The 16,622-nt window shown below is 48.1% G+C and overlaps 1 protein-coding gene across 2 annotated transcripts in view; it reads left to right on the top strand.

The window, feature by feature from the left end:
- Positions 1 to 16,622, top strand: part of GUCY2C (guanylate cyclase 2C) — an 842,638-nt gene that overhangs the window by 58,546 nt on the left and 767,470 nt on the right. For both annotated transcript variants that reach the window (XM_069737068.1, XM_069737069.1), the window contains exon 2: positions 14,939 to 15,051. In XM_069737068.1, coding sequence (XP_069593169.1) covers positions 14,939 to 15,051 — 113 coding nt within the window. The remainder of the gene's footprint in view (positions 1 to 14,938; positions 15,052 to 16,622) is intronic.

Here is a 16,622-nt window from a genome sequence, read left to right as displayed (position 1 = left end):
TCTGCTTGCGCCGACCGCTGGCAGAGCAGGGTAGAATGATGAGAGCCGTCTTCAGCACCCACTGCCAGGGAACAGCACTTACTGTAGCGCGTCTTCCCCGGCGGCCATCCGTGTGGTACTGATGCAACACACGTTTGCCACACATGTGCCGCAAGTATTACATTCACAACACACGGACACACGGACACGAATATCTTCGGTAACGTTTTTTCCGGTACCGGAAATAAACGGACGTGTGAAACTGGCCTAAGCGCAAGTTAAAACCTTGTAAATGTTTGCTGCAGATCCCTGATAAATTCCTATGCTTTTCCTGCCTAGCGGCAGAAGTTGGCACCCTAGGGGGGGTAGCGTTGTGGCGCCCTCGCTCAGCGTCATCTGCCTCTGTTTTTCCCTGGATGCACCTTATACTTGATATTGCCCCCACAATCTTTTTGTGTTTTTTTTTAGTTTTGCACAGTGTGTTTTTTCATAGTGGTGTGCACGTACCACCAATTGGTGGGTTTTAAGAATTAAAATAAAGATGGCATCTTTTTAAAGTTTAGGGTTTTTCATGCTTCCTCTTTGATTGTTACCCTAGGAATAATACATTTTTTCTAAAATTCAAATTGACAGAGATTGACAGCGGCTTTTAACTAGTTAACGTGTGGAACGCGATTCCGCCCATGGCTGTTGCGTGCACATGTCAGCTATATAGCTGGACAATTAATCCAGTCATGCTTCAAGAAGAACTCAGAAATGGATGGAAACAAAGCGCTGGAAACTTCTTAAATGTCCAGCAATGAGTCTGGATCTAAATCCAATTGAACACATGTGGAGAGATCTTAAAACTGCTATTGGGAGCAGGCACCCTTCAAATATGAGAGACATGGAGAAGTTTGCAAAACAAGAGTGGTTCAAAATTCCAGTTAAGAGGTGTAAGAAGCTTGTTGATGGTTATAGGAATTGATAGCTTGCACACCCTTTGGAATAAATAACTGCAACCAATTGCCAATTGCCTTTTTATCAGTTTCTTTGTGTTGTTCCAGTGCACACAAAGGAAATAAACCTGTGTATAACAAAACATGTGTAATTGCAATAATTCTCTGGGAGAAATACTTCATTTCCTGGAGCAATTTCAAGGCTGCCATCATTTTCGGCCATGACTGCATATACATATACACCCTACCATACATAAACAGATTACAGTACTTTTTTCCCAGATCAACACTTTATGCACAGAAGAGGTACGATCCTACTATGTCTTGGTATCCCTTTCTTTGACCTTTTCCATCATGTGTAATGCCGGGGACATTGTGTGGATGTTGAAGGATGTGTCATCAACAAGAAGCACAGAAGGAGGATAGCATCAAAAGAAGGAAGGCATGGGACCAAGACCAGTGACGCCCATCGACTGGACTGCCCCATAGGTGAGTATAATAAAAGGTGTTTTTGTTTTGTTGCAGGCCGGATTGGCCGCATTTATACAGCTTATTAGAATGTTGTGTATGAGGGATGAAAGGTGGTGGTCTTATCTCACATGGGACAAACTTGGTGACAGGTTCCCTTTAAGACATGCAATGCTAGGATTTAACCCAGTCCTACCTGGCTTTGCTACATACGCCCCTCTGCGCAAATCTGGGTGCTGGGCACCATCTGCCAGCACAGAGAGCCTACAGGGTTCTGATACCTTTAGATCACATACAATGTTCTGCTGCCTGCACATTCTGCACACAGTATACTACACTCCGCATAGGCCTCCATATAGTATAATGCATTTCACATATGCCTCCATATAGTATAATGCACTATGCTGTCACATTGTGATGGTCTTTAGTAAGGGAGAGGGGCCTCAAACTGAGGAATTTTGGGGAACCTTTTTCACGCCGGGTCCGTAACTGTCATCTTTGTTGTCTGGGGGAAAGCTTAGAGACCCGGACCGACCTTTGCACTTGACAGCAGGGGGTTGGGTATGGATAAAAAGGGCAGAGCATGCAAAATTGCAGGCAGACTTAGTGGGAAGACAAAGCACGAAGCAGGGGAATTTAGGTGCTCTATCCTCTGAGCACCAAGACAGTGCAGGACCGTGCTAGATTGTCCCGGCTGCTCCCTACAAAGACTGTGACCAGAGAACCGTTTTCCGCCCATTGGCCCCCCACTGTTCAAGTAACTCTACGTCACAGGCTACCGTATAACGCGTGTGTGCCGCCTAAAAGAAACCGGGTGACTTATCAAGAACTTTACCTTTACTCACCCGCTTACTTCTATTGGGTTCTGTCCAGCCCCGGTAGCGCAAAAGGACTGCTCCTCCCTGCTACTCGGAACCCCAGGACAGACATCGAGGACTCACCATAATTGCCAGGAACCGATCCATCTACCCCTACAGGCCTGCATCGTTTCCATCACATGCTGACCATGTCGGCACCACCGTGGGTATCTGAGACTCATCACTCTGAAACTGCCGGACCAATAAGTTTACTACTGTTGAACATTGTTTATACCCTTTGCCCTCAATCCCTCTGTTGGTGTAACAAAAGTGTTAATACCACCTGTCCATACTTTCTCTCCTCCCAGCATGGAGTATACCCCTGTTATAGTAAAGTTAAATTTAACCCTTGCTCTGCCTCCTATCCGTTACTGCATCCTCCAACCTGCTCACAAGAACCTAACTATCCCTGTTCTGGGGAGAATACTGGTCAGCATATTTTGTAAGATATGCAAACCAAACTGCTGAATAATAATTATCTCTGGGGAACAGCACACCTACCAAGGACAGTGGCAAGTCATGGGGAGGAAAGAAGATCTATTCACCTCCATAATTCACCGGTCGCCTTAGTGCTGTTAATCCAAAGGTCTACACCAGACTGGAAGTGATAATGTACATCAGTCTCCTGATCCTGCAGCCACTTAGAGGACGCAGAGGTTAGATGAGTGGCATTTTTTTGTAGACCGTAAGAACAGCAGTTCTGAAGTGCGGAGTTGATATCAAGGTGATTACATTTCCTTTTATCCCCATAACCTGCCGATAGTAGTTTTTAAAAAGCTCTTTAAAAAATAACTAGTCTGACTGCTAGGACCCAACATTTGGAATCCCCACTGATCACAAGTACAGAGATCTCTGCTCACAATTGATGATATCAGTGCTGTTCATAATGTGGTGTAATCTGAATAATGTCCTGTGTCTTGTGTACATTTTGTGTCATGTGAAGTGTAAGATGTTTGTCTATGTAATGTGATAATGTAAGGTATTATAATGTATAGTGATTTGATGCATGAAAGACATAGGCTAGGACTTAGTACATAAGGTAGTGTTTGTATAAAATGTAGGTGAAAAGGTACATTTCCCCAGCACCAGTTTCAGGGAGAGAGGATTAATGTTGGGACCAGCCCACAGGGGGACAGCTTAGTGCTAGGGCAAGTAACCTGCTTCCTGAAATTAGTCAGAGAGGAGTTAGAGTCACAAGTGTGCAATGCTGTTGTTTGGGTGAACTGCAGCAAAGGAGACAACGGGACAATGAGGTAACATGACTAGAAACTGACAGAAGAGACAGAATGGCCATCTACCTTGATAGAATGACATGTCACGAGAAACCCTGAATGTCGAAGGTGCAGACCTAAAGATGACAGACTGCGGGACTCGTTAGAGTCCCTAGCAGTCGATTCAGGGCATCCATTGTGAGAGGACATGGAGCCGCTGAGTGGGTGTAGAGAGACTCGCTGAACTGTACTGTGGTGACAAGCTAGGCTGTGAAGAAGTAGGGCAAAACAGTGTGCTATACTAGCCCTGGAGCAGTCTACTTTGGAAGGAAATTATGTCAGTGAAAAGGCTTCCTGCTGTGAATGAAAAGTGCTTAAGACTGTGTACTTGGTTTCCCTTGTATCTAACCCTGGTCAAGTTTAGTAAAGTTCCCATGTTTGAGTATAAGTCTTCTTTAATTATCTGTGGAACTCGTGGTCCTGGTCAGCCAATGCCATTGGCTACCGGCGGCCTGCATGGGCACAGGGCCCTCACAACACTAACACCCAGCCAGGACCCACAATTGTCTGTAACGTGCCAGGGTGTCGGGACACATGACACTAGCCTGCCGCTACCACCCTGGGCACCATTATATTTGGCTTAGTCGGCAGGATGTGAGTGCCTCGCACAAAGAAAGCGAGGAAGAGATGGCTCATGGGGAAGTTGGGAGAACTCCGGAATGCATGTGATCCAAGATGGCGGTCTGAAGTATAGGTTCCAAGATGACAGCGGTGGCAGTGAAGAGAAGAAATGCTGTTTATCGTTTTCATGGATGGAACCTGAGAGTGCAAAAAGGTGTGTTAGGGGTCGAATTCCCGCTTCTGCACAGGGGGAATCTCGAGCCACCTCCACTGCGGTCTCCCATTCTTGTCCAGCCGCAGTGGAGTCTGCTCAGCAAGGACGTCGGTCCCAGCGTCTTGCTCATTCTCACTCTGTTCTGAGAGTTACTGCTGCTTCTCCAGTCTCTGCTATTAAAGTCTGTGCTGGTCAGCAGCGAGCGGACTTCTCTGGGACTAAGTCCTTGTCTGCACGTACTGAGCATGCCCAGCGTAAGGTCTCCCGTTGGAGATCGAGGGTCATGTGCTCAGGCTCTGCAGCACATTCCATTGGTCCTCTTGGCAGGTCCTAGAAGGGCAAAAGTGCTGTGGCCACTTCCTGTGCTGCTGCTATATAAACTGCGCATGACCGCACGGCCATGCGCTAGTATTGTCAAACAATTGCTAATGTGTGTATGTTGTGAGTGCAAGTCGTCCTTGGATACCCCTACCCTATATTATGACTGTTCGCGGAAGGTGTATGGCTGCTACCTAGCGCCCGACTTATCCTACAGCACTAGTCACACATTATAGCGTCCAGTTGCTGTGACCGCCAGTACGGCGCCGTGCACTTCCTCTGTGCTTTCCTTACCCAAGCCTGGGTGGTTAGTGGCGTTCGTTAGTGCGGCACTGCATGCTCTTCTGTTTCATTTCACACCCAGTTGCGGTGTTGCGCCAGCAAGGGTCTAATCGGACTTCAATCCCAGTTGGGGTTGAGTTCGCTGACTACTTGCTCGCGCTTTAGGTGCGGTACCGCGGTCCTGTGCCTTAACAGGATTGCTTCTTTCACGCTGGGTGAGGTTAACCCACGCGTGTATACTCTAGTGTACCGCCATATAGTCTGCTAATTGCTAGCAGCAGGTTTTCACCTGCACGGTGGACCCCGGACTGCGAACGCATCTATACCATCTGTCTTGGTGCGTTCCGCCAGTCCTAACAGAATACTAGCGCCAGGGTCTGGCTAGTAAAATCGCGGACGACCAGCGTTTACAGCGGTACATCCAGCAGCTGGAGGGAAGGTTGGCGGCTCTTGAACGTTCAACCTCAGCTGTGGATGTTACTGCTGTCGCTGTTCAGGCTGCAAGTGTGGCTGCGGCTACCTTGTCCACTGCCGCTCCTGTACCGACGCTATCTTGCCTCCCGCTACCAGAGAAATTTTCTGGTGACAGTAAGTCCTGTAGGGGTTTCGTGAGTCAGTGCTCAATACATCTCGAGCTTCTGGCCTCTCGTTTCCCTACAGAGCGGGCCAAGGTGGGCTTTATAATTTCCTTATTGTCGGACAGGGCGTTGCAGTGGGCTACGCCGCTGTGGGAGCGTGGCGATCATGTGGTGCAGAGTGCTCCGTTATTCCTGAGCACTCTGAAACAGGTCTTTCTAGGACCTCGTGTCACCCATGACACGGCGCTCCAACTGTTGGCACTGACTCAGGGCTCGTCCTTGGTCAGCCTTTTTGCCGTCCATTTCCGCACTCTGGCATCTGAGCTGGAGTGGTCGGATAAAGCCCTTATCCCTATATTTTGGAGGGGGCTGGCTGACCACGTTAAGGATGCTCTGGCCACTAGGGAGATTCCCGCCACACTGGAGGAGTTAATAGCAGTATCTACTCGCATTGACCTCCGTTTTCACGAGCGGAGGTTAGAGCGAGCCCAGTGTAGGCAGAGGTTTCGGCTGGCTCCCACCTTCGCCAAACCTTTGGAATCTCCAGTCCAGGCTCCTGAGTTCCAGGAACCTAAGGTGGTGTCACGAGCGGGATCTAAGTCCCAGACCGCTCGTGCACTCCAGGGTTGCCATGTTTGCCAACAGTCAGGACATCTTGCCACCAGATGTCATCAGCGGTCGAGGAAACGTCAGCGTCTAGTGGTAGTAGGTGGAGGTGCACTAGACACTGCGACGTTTGCCTCCAAATTGTCCTTCAAGGGGACAATTACCTTTGGCTCATCCTCCCACTCGGTAGACCTCTGCGTGGATTCTGGGGCGGAGGGCAATTTTATGTCTTCTGCCTTCGCCCAACGTCACGCAATACCCCTGGTTATGCTATCTCAACCAGTAACGGTACGAGTGGTGAATGGGTCGACACTCCCCGCACAGATAACACATCAGACCATCCCTGTTACTCTGTCCCTGTCGCCATCCCATCAGGAGATTATTTCTCTGCTCGTCATTCCTGAGGGTATTGATGAGGTCCTGTTGGGGATACCTTGGCTACGGTACCACTCTCCTCACATCGAGTGGTCCTCAGGCAGAATTCTGGGATGGAGTGAATCATGTGGGGGTAGGTGTCACCGAGAGTGCGTTCAGGTTGCTACTACTGAGGTACCCGCAGATCTATCCTCTCTCCCCAAGCAATATTGGTCTTACGCAGACGTGTTCTCCAAGAAGGCGGCGGAGACCCTTCCGCCCCATCGTCCCTATGACTGTCCTATCGATCTCTTGCCTGGTGCGGAGCCTCCCCGGGGTCGAGTTTATCCATTATCTCTCCCGGAGACGGAGGCCATGTCTCAGTACATTCAAGAGAATCTGGCAAGAGGGTTTATCAGGAAGTCAGTGTCACCTGCTGGGGCAGGGTTCTTCTTCGTGCAGAAGAAGAATGGGGAGCTACGTCCATGCATAGACTACAGGGGTCTTAACGCTATCACCGTTAAGAACAAGTATCCTTTGCCCTTGATATCTGAGCTCTTCGATAGGCTTCGGGGAGCAAGGGTATTTACTAAATTAGATCTGCGGGGTGCTTACAACCTGATTCGCATCCGTGAGGGGGACGAATGGAAAACGGCGTTTAACACCAGAGATGGGCACTATGAGTATCTGGTGATGCCCTTCGGGCTCTGTAATGCCCCAGCCGTTTTTCAAGACTTTGTCAACGACATCTTCCGGGATATGCTTTCCACCTCAGTTGTAGTCTATCTGGATGATATTCTCATCTTTTCTCCAGATATTGACTCCCACCGGAGAGATGTTGGCAGAGTCTTCGACCTCCTACGGGCAAACTCTCTTTACGCTAAGTTAGAGAAGTGTATGTTTGAGCAGGAGTCTTTGCCGTTCCTGGGCTATATCATCTCTGCCCAGGGATTGGCTATGGATCCTGCCAAACTACAGGCTGTGATGGACTGGCAAGAGCCCCATTCTCTTAAAGCCAGTTCATTCGCCACTTCTCAACTCTGGTAGCTCCCTTGGTAGCCCTCACCAAGAAGGGAGCGAATCCTAAATTGTGGTCGGAAGAGGTCTCCAAGGCCTTCACTTCTATTAAGTCCCACTTTGCTAGCGCTCCCATCTTACATCGTCCCGATGTGGATAAGCCATTCCTAATGGAGGTGGATGCCTCATCCGTTGGTGCTGGAGCAGTCCTCTACCAGAAGGATGCTCAAGGTCGGAAGCATCCATGCTTCTTCTTCTCTAAGACTTTCTCGCCAGCGGAGAGAAACTACTCCATCGGGGATAGGGAGCTGCTAGCAATGAAGTTGGCCTTTTCAGAGTGGAGACATATTCTGGAAGGTGCGCGGTTTCCCTTCCAGGTTTACACTGACCACAAAAATTTGGTCTACTTACAGACAGCCCAGCGGCTAAATTCTCGCCAAGCCAGATGGTCCTTGTTCTTTTCCCGGTTCCACTTTTCTCTTCATTTTCTCGCCGGGGAGAAGAATATTCGTGCTGATGCTCTCTCTCGCTCCCTTATGTCAACTGAAGAGGAGGAAGAGGAGCCTCGGCTTATTGTTCCCTCTGAGAGCCTGAGAACCGTAGCACCGGTTTCGCTTGAGTCTGTGCCTCCGGGCAAGACTTTTGTGCCCATTAATTTGCGACCGGAGGTTCTCTCTTGGGCTCATTCGTCCAGAGTGGGTGGACACTTTGGGACAAAGAGGACATCTGAGCTACTGGCGAGGACGTACTGGTGGCCGCATATGGTCCGGGATGTCAGGGATTATATTCTGGCGTGTGTCTCCTGCGCCAAAAATAAATCTCCGCGTCAAAGGCCAGCTGGGTTGCTCTATCCCTTGCCGGTGGCAGATAGGCCCTGGGAGATGGTCGGGATGGACTTTGTCGTGGGTTTGCCCAAGTCTCGCGGCTGTACCATCATTTGGGTCATCACCGATCATTTCTCGAAAATGGTGCATTTGGTGCCGCTACCACGGTTACCTTCTGCACGGGCCTTGGCTGCGTTGTTCATTAAGCACATCTTCCGCCTACATGGTATGCCTGACAAAATTGTCAGTGACCGGGGTCCCCAGTTTGCGTCTCGGTTCTGGAGAGAGCTGTGTCGTCTTCTCAGTATTGAGTTGAATCTCTCTTCCGCTTATCATCCCGAGATGAATGGGTTGGTAGAGAGGGCCAACCAGACCTTGGTCACATACCTGCGACATTTTGTTTCAGCCAGGCAGGATGACTGGACATCCTTGCTATCATGGGCAGAGTTTGCGCTGAACAACGCCGTAGCCGACTCCACTGGACAAACCCCATTCCTCCTCAACTATGGTCAGCATCCACGGGTACCTGTGCCTATGCCCGTGTCTTCTGCAGACTCCAGGGTGGCAGACTGGGCTGTGGAGGCACGGGATATTTGGGACCGCACTCAGGATGCCATTCGGGCCTCTAAGGAGAGAATGAGGTCCTCCGCCAATGCTCATCGGCGCCCCGCCCCGTCCTTTGCTCCTGGTGACTTGTTGTGGCTCTCCGCCCGTAACATCAGGCTGCGAGTTGAGTCTACTAAATTTGCTCCTCGCTACTTGGGTCCCTTCAAGGTCCTCGAACAGGTTAATCCTGTGGTCTACCATCTGGCCCTTCCTCCACGCCTTGGTATCACCGACACTTAAGCCCGTATACATGTCTCAGTTTTCTGAGTCATCTGCCGGGACATCGGGTTCGTCTACGGACGATTTCGAGGTGAACGCTATCTTGGGGTGCAAGGTTGGTACGTGGCAAAAATTTTTTTTTGGTGGACTGGAAGGGTTACGGCCCTGAGGATAGGTCCTGGGAGCCTGCTGAGCACATTCGGGCTCCGCAGCTCATTGCTGCCTTCGAACGTAGCGAGGCCCAAGGAAGGGGGGGCCCTAGGAGGGGGGGGTAATGTTAGGTGTCGAATTCCCGCTTCTGCACAGGGGGAATCTCGAGCCACCTCCGCTGCTGTCTCCCATTCTTGTCCAGCCGCAGTGGAGTCTGCTCAGCAAGGACGTCGGTCCCAGCGTCTTGCTCATTCTCACTCTGTTCTGAGAGTTACTGCTGCTTCTCCAGTCTCTGCTATTAAAGTCTGTGCTGGTCAGCAGCGAGCGGACTTCTCTGGGACTAAGTCCTTGTCTGCACGTACTGAGCATGCCCAGCGTAAGGTCTCCCGTTGGAGATCGAGGGTCATGTGCTCAGGCTCTGCAGCACATTCCATTGGTCCTCTTGGCAGGTCCTAGAAGGGCAAAAGTGCTGTGGCCACTTCCTGTGCTGCTGCTATATAAACTGCGCATGACCGCACGGCCATGCGCTAGTATTGTCAAACAATTGCTAATGTGTGTATGTTGTGAGTGCAAGTCGTCCTTGGATACCCCTACCCTATAGTATGACTGTTCGCGGAAGGTGTATGGCTGCTACCTAGCGCCCGACTTATCCTACAGCACTAGTCACACATTATAGCGTCCAGTTGCTGTGACCGCCAGTACGGCGCCGTGCACTTCCTCTGTGCTTTCCTTACCCAAGCCTGGGTGGTTAGTGGCGTTCGTTAGTGCGGCACTGCATGCTCTTCTGTTTCATTTCACACCCAGTTGCGGTGTTGCGCCAGCAAGGGTCTAATCGGACTTCAATCCCAGTTGGGGTTGAGTTCGCTGACTACTTGCTCGCGCTTTAGGTGCGGTACCGCGGTCCTGAGCCTTAACAGGATTGCTTCTTTCACGCTGGGTGAGGTTAACCCACGCGTGTATACTCTAGTGTACCGCCATATAGTCTGCTAATTGCTAGCAGCAGGTTTTCACCTGCACGGTGGACCCCGGACTGCGAACGCATCTATACCATCTGTCTTGGTGCGTTCCGCCAGTCCTAACAAGGTGTTCAGCTGTTATGATACGGTGGTCTAGGAGCAACATGGAACGAGCTCCGAAGGAAGTGGTAACTGTACTGACCGCAGTCCCTAAGCTCAACACAACACTAGAAGTAGCCGTGGAATGCTCCTAACTCTCCCTAGGCATCTCGTCACAGCCTAAGAGCTAACTACCCCTAAAGATAGAAGCAGAAAAGCTATCTTGCCTCAGAGAAAATCCCCAAAGGATAGATTAGCCCCCCACAAATAATGACTGTGAGTGGAGAGGGAAAAGACATACACAGAATGAAACCAGGATGAGCACAGGAGGCCAGTCTAGCTAAATAGATAGGACAGGATGGAATACTGTGCGATCAGTATAAAACACTACAAAAATCCACGCAGAGTTTACAAAAAATCTCCACACCTGACTAAAGGTGTGGAGGGCAATTCTGCCTCCCAGAGCTTCCAGCAAGACAGAATAAATTCACACTGATAAGCTGGACAAACATAGAAAGCACATAATGGATAAGTCCACAATCTATGGACAGAAAAGGGAATGCAAAAACTTAGCTTAGCTGAACTGGTCAGGATAACAGGGAACTCCAAAGAGATGTGAATCCACCCAGGATCAATTTACAAGTGGCACTGGCTGAAGATAGAGCCAGACTTAAATAGCCGAGCAGAAGAGACGATAAGTGGAGGCAGCTGATGACAGCTAACTCCAAGGAGCAGCCATACCACTAGAAACCACAAGAGGGAGCTCAAGAGCAGAACTCACAAAAGTGACACTTACAACCACCGGAGGGAGCCCAAGAGCGGAACTCACAACATCAGCCCCATGAATGATGACCCAAAGAGGGATGGGCGCAGTGGCCAGAGGTCAGCCCGGAATGGGAGATACATTTTCGTAGAAGAGCCCGGCTGAAAGCAGAGCCACCGAGAGTGAAGCATGATGCGGCAGTTGTGTAAAAAGTTCGATCTAGGAAGAGGCAGAGCCAAATGCGCAGAAAGGGCATCATGAGGAAACAACTGGCGCCATTTTTTTCTCAATACATGAGGATTAAGAAGGGAAGCAGTAAGCCTCGGGCCACTATGGTGCTGAGTGGATAGAAAACTCGCAAGTCTCCTGACTGCACTATGGATATTAGTGAAGAAGAGATGCAATGGAAGCAACGAAGGCCATGCATACGGTGGTACGTGAGTAACGTATCTACTGCTGGTATGATCAGAGTGTGCTGGAGGAGGCACGAATGGAATTGATGAGGCTGATGAACCGAGCTGTGGTGAGTCAGGGTGGACTCCAGCCAGTGAAAAGTGGTGCCATGACAGGCCTCAGGAGCCCCAAGAGATGACTCCACAGGAGAGTTACAGGCCTGTGACCTGAGGGTGCTGCCGGGAGACCTGAGTGTGAAGGCGGTCCTGCAAGCTCAGTTGTGCCTGTTGCACAAAAAGAGAGCAACTAGAGGAACTGTTCTGCATTCCAGAGGGCAGTGGGCCCTAAGTGTATTAGGAACCCCCAGATATTGGCCAGGATGGCTGAAGGTTTTTTGTCTTTTTCTCCTCTCCAAGTTTGTTTTACACGTGTTGCATACCCCGCTGCTGGATTGGGGGATTGTGAATGTTCAAAGGGCCACAAACCCTTTTCTGTCCCTATGGACTATGCAAGTTAAAAGGACTGCCGATCACAAAAGGGGGAGGGGAGTAATGGAAAAGGATGATCCAAGGATCAAGCCGGGTCATGATTGTGTTAATTGCAACCTTGTCATAAAAGACAGGTGAGGGACTGTGTGGACTGTGCTCCAGAACTTCTGGAACGGTTGCTGTATTGGCCAACAGGCCTGTGATTAAAAAGAATTTAGTCACGTGGTGTCAGGGTATCCAAACTGGCGAGATCAGGGTCATGCAGACCCATGGAGACAAGTGGACGGCCCAATGGAGCCATATTATTGGCTTATGGGACCTTAAAAACCAAGGCCATTGTTAACCCATAGGACTATTGCCGAGTTAAAGAGACTTGGGCAGCTGTAGTTCCAGTGTCCTTACCAAGTAGGACCGATTCCGTGTCATTCCAGAAAAAAGAGGGACAAAGACCTCATGTTAGTTAAAAAGTTATGATATGTGTGGTATAGTGCTTTGGTGTTTTCCAGGTGTTTCGGATGGTTGAGGATGACCAACATTAAAGATGGGGGAAATGTAAGGAGATGGACATATTGCCCTGCTCTTCTTTGAAGACATCAGTGCTGTGTATAATGTGATGTGTAATTTGAATAATGTCCTGTGTCTTGTGTACATGTGAAGTGTAAGATGTTTACCTATGTAATGTGATACTGTAAGGTATTATAATGTATAGTGATGTGATGCATGAAATACTTGAAAAAGGTGAGGTGTCTAAATCTGCGCTGCTGAAGAATTCAGGATACCGATGGCTTCTTTAAAAGTTTTATTCAAAACAAGTCAACGCATTTCAAAGTCATAGATACGGTTTGTGTCCCTAGGAAGAAGTCTGGAATGACTTTGAAACGCGCTGACCTTTATACTCGTTTTGAATAAAACTTTTAAAGAAGCCATTGGTATCCTAGATTCTTCAGCAGCGCAAATTTAGACACTTCACCTTTTTTCAAGTATATCACTTCAGTCTGCTGACCCGTGTCATGCTGCAGTTGATTCATGTGTGTAATATGTTGCTAATGTACAACTTTATCAGGTGAGCTCACACCCCTGTTTTAATCCTACCTTGTTTCCAGCTAAGACCCTATTGGCTTGTTTTCTCTCCAGTTTCTATGGTATTACTTGTACATTGGCGATGCATGAAAAACATAGGTTAGGATTTAGGACGTAAGGTAGTGTTTGTATAGAATGTAGGTGAAAGGGTACTTTTTCCCAGCAACAGACTCAGGGAGAGAGAGTTAATGTTGGGACCAGCCCACAGGGAGAGGGCTTAGTGCAAGGACAAGAAACCTGCTTTGTGAAGTTATTCAGAGAGAAGTGACAAGTGTGCAGTGCTGCCGTTTGGGTCAACTACAGCAAAAGGAGACAAAGGGACAATGAGGTAGTATGACTAGGAACTGACAGAAAAGGCAGAGTGGCCTTCTACCTTTGGGCTATGTGCCCACGTTGCAGAAATGCTGCGGAACTATCTGCAGCATTTCCGCAACTCCCTGCCACGGGTAAAACGCATGCGGAATTCGCATGCAATTTCCTGCAAAACACAAGCGTTTTGCAAGCGATTTGAAGCAATTTGGAAAAGTGATTAACAGGTTGGTCACACTTGTCAAGCATAATGCTTGACAAGTGTGACCAACTTTTTACTATTGATGCTGCCTATAGTAAAAGATAGAATGTTAAAAATAATCAAACAAAAAAACATATTGCTATTCTCACCTTCCAACGGCCCCTAATCTCATCAGCAGCGCACCCGGTATGTTCCGTTCCCAGGGATGCTTTGCGCGAAGGACCTTTGTGACATCACGTTCGCGTGACCGCAACGTCATCGCCGGTGATTCGCGCAATGCATCCCTGGGAACAGAAGCCGCTGCGTGCACCGCTGAGAGTCGGGAGGACTCCGGGGGCCTTCAGAAGGTAAGTATATCCATATTTTTTATTTTTATTTTTTTTACAGAAATATGGTTCCCAAGGGCCTGGAGGAGAGTCTTCTCTTCCTCCAGACCCGGGTACCAGCCGCACATGAAGCGCTCACTTTACACATGGTGGGCATAGCCACATGTGTAAAGTGAGCTTTCAATGCAATCCTATGGCTGCGGAATCGCTGCGATTCCGAAGAAATAATGAACATGCTGCGGATTTTACCACTATACGTTTCTGCAGTGGGAAAATCCGCAGCATGGGCATAGCAACTGCGGAATCCCAAAGGATTGCATGGGAATGCGGTTTTTAAGCGTTTTTATGCATTTCCACTAAGGCAAAAAGCGCTGCAGAAATGCATAAAAAACACAACATGGGCACACAGCCTTAAGGGGTCCTTGGATAGGCCAATGTTTCACAAGATACCCTGAGATTTATAAAAGCTGAAGATACAGATCTAAAGAGGATTTTGAGACTGTGGGGCTATTGATAGTCCTGAATAGTAGATCCAGGGCATCCATTGTGATAGGATGTGGAGCAGCTGAACTGTACTGTGGCGACATGCTAGGTTGTGACAAAGTAGGGCAGACTACAGTGGAAGGAAATGATGTCAGTGAAAAGGCTTCTTGCTGTGAATGAAAAGTGCTTAAGACTGACTGTGTACTCATTATCCTTTGTACATAACCCTCATCAAGTTCAGTAAAGTTCCCATGTTTGAACAGAAGTCTACTGGTGTCGTGGTGTCGGACAAATGACACTCACCTGCGGCTACCACCCTTGGGCAACATTACACATTCATGACTACTTCTCCATTCACTGTCTATGAAACAGACAGATAACTGAATATAGAGCACAGCTACTTCTGTCAGTACCATAGACAGTGAATAGAATGATGCCCCTGCATTTGCACTGCGACTCCATCCACACAGACGACTCTGGGACCCCTTTCCTTTGATTGATGGGGATTTTAATGTTAGGCACCAAATACAAATGAGAAGTATCCTTAAGTGTTGATTAAAAAAAATTAATTGCACTTATTTTCTATGTGCTACACAGGACAAAATGTAAGTTTAAACGTTGACTACCAAGTGTATACCACAGAACTCTACTTAAATCAAGGCTGTATATCCAGTGGCTGTGAAGGAGTAGAGAAACTGAAGTATATTATTGTAAGTATCTGATAAATCTAATTATATAAAAATGTGTGTGTGTATATATACATATTCTTTTTTGTCAACATAGCTGTATGAGACATTGTTTTTTTCTGCAGCAGAAGCTATAAGTTTGATTGACAACATTCATTTTGCAATCTAATATACTGAAAAAGGGCAAAAATTAATGTTATCTGAGCACGCTTGGGTGTTATCTGAGTATCTGGGCCATGCTGGGATAATATGCCTGTTTGTTAGGCAATCCCTGTATTTGTTGCGACTGTCTAACAGCCACAAAACATGCAGTTGCAGGGACTTGAACATATTACCACCCAGTATGCTTGGTTAACACCTTATCCGAGCAAGTTCACTCATCACTAATGGAGATCCATGTCATCGGTCGCCGTACTCCGAGGGGAGTAATCGGTCAATCAAACTGACTGATTGATCACAGCATGATCCAGCAGGAGGTGCTGAAATATCTGCACCTCCCACACGATCATCGCAGGAGCTTGATGCTGCTAATGGCCGAGCTTGTGCAGTAACAGCCATGGACAGTGCCAGCACCGACCCTGGCTGTTTAACCCACTAAATGCTGCAATAGAGAGCGATCACAACCTTTAGGAGACTGGGAAAGGGAGGGGACTACCTCTCCTTTCAGATCTCCTCTCCTTGCCATTGAGGCGACTTGATCAATTCCATGGTGAAGTTGGTAAACTTCCGGGCCTTGCCAATCTCAATTTTATACAATACTCCTCTCTCAAAAATTCACTGAAGCAACTGCATTATAACCCAGACTCCACTCATAACCTTACTCCCTTTGAAACTCTTTGCACTAAAACATCTAGACCTTCAAAAATACTCTCCACAATATATCATTCACTCTTAACTGAAAACCTTTCTTTAGGAGCTTATATAACAAAGTGGGAAAAGGATCTGGGCTATTTGTTTTCCAAGGCACAAGTGCAACACATCTATAAACAATCACACGGTCCTATAAAGTGTGTGAAAACTCAGGAAAACTCCTACAAAATAATATCTAGGTGCTACATATCACAGCCGCACATTCGGGCCTGGAAGGCAGATACCCCAACCGCGTGCTGGAGATGTGAGAATGAGATTGGAGACTATATGCATCTTTGGTGGTCATGCCCGATCATAAAAATCTTTTGAACTGCATTACTGCACTAGAAATATGAAAAATGAGAGCTTTTAGCGCATAAAAATGGCCAATTTTATGTGTACCTGGTAGCCCCTTTATGGCATCTCTCTTATACCAGGTCCTACGCTTGCCTTACCTCGCTGAGAATAAACGTCTCCATCTGAATGGGTACATGTGAAACCTCTTCTTAGACTAAAATTCTCTCTCTCTGTGGAGAGGTATTGGACCTGCTGTAATTAAAACACCTGAAGCTAGGAGGCGGAGTGCACGATCAGAAGGCTAGAGAATACATTTCAAAAACCTGACCTGCACATCCAAACATAGACTCAGTGTGAACAGGTGCTGAACCTAGAGTCGCCAACTCGTATACAGTTAAGTAAATAAGGCAGCACACTGCAGCGCTAAAACATGCAAACTTGAAAACACG

Source organism: Ranitomeya imitator, chromosome 8 (genome assembly GCF_032444005.1).
Source record: "Ranitomeya imitator isolate aRanImi1 chromosome 8, aRanImi1.pri, whole genome shotgun sequence".
Classification (NCBI taxonomy): domain Eukaryota; kingdom Metazoa; phylum Chordata; class Amphibia; order Anura; family Dendrobatidae; genus Ranitomeya; species Ranitomeya imitator.
The sequence above is the reverse complement of the archived record's forward strand: the minus strand, read 5'-3'. Positions and strand labels throughout refer to the sequence as shown.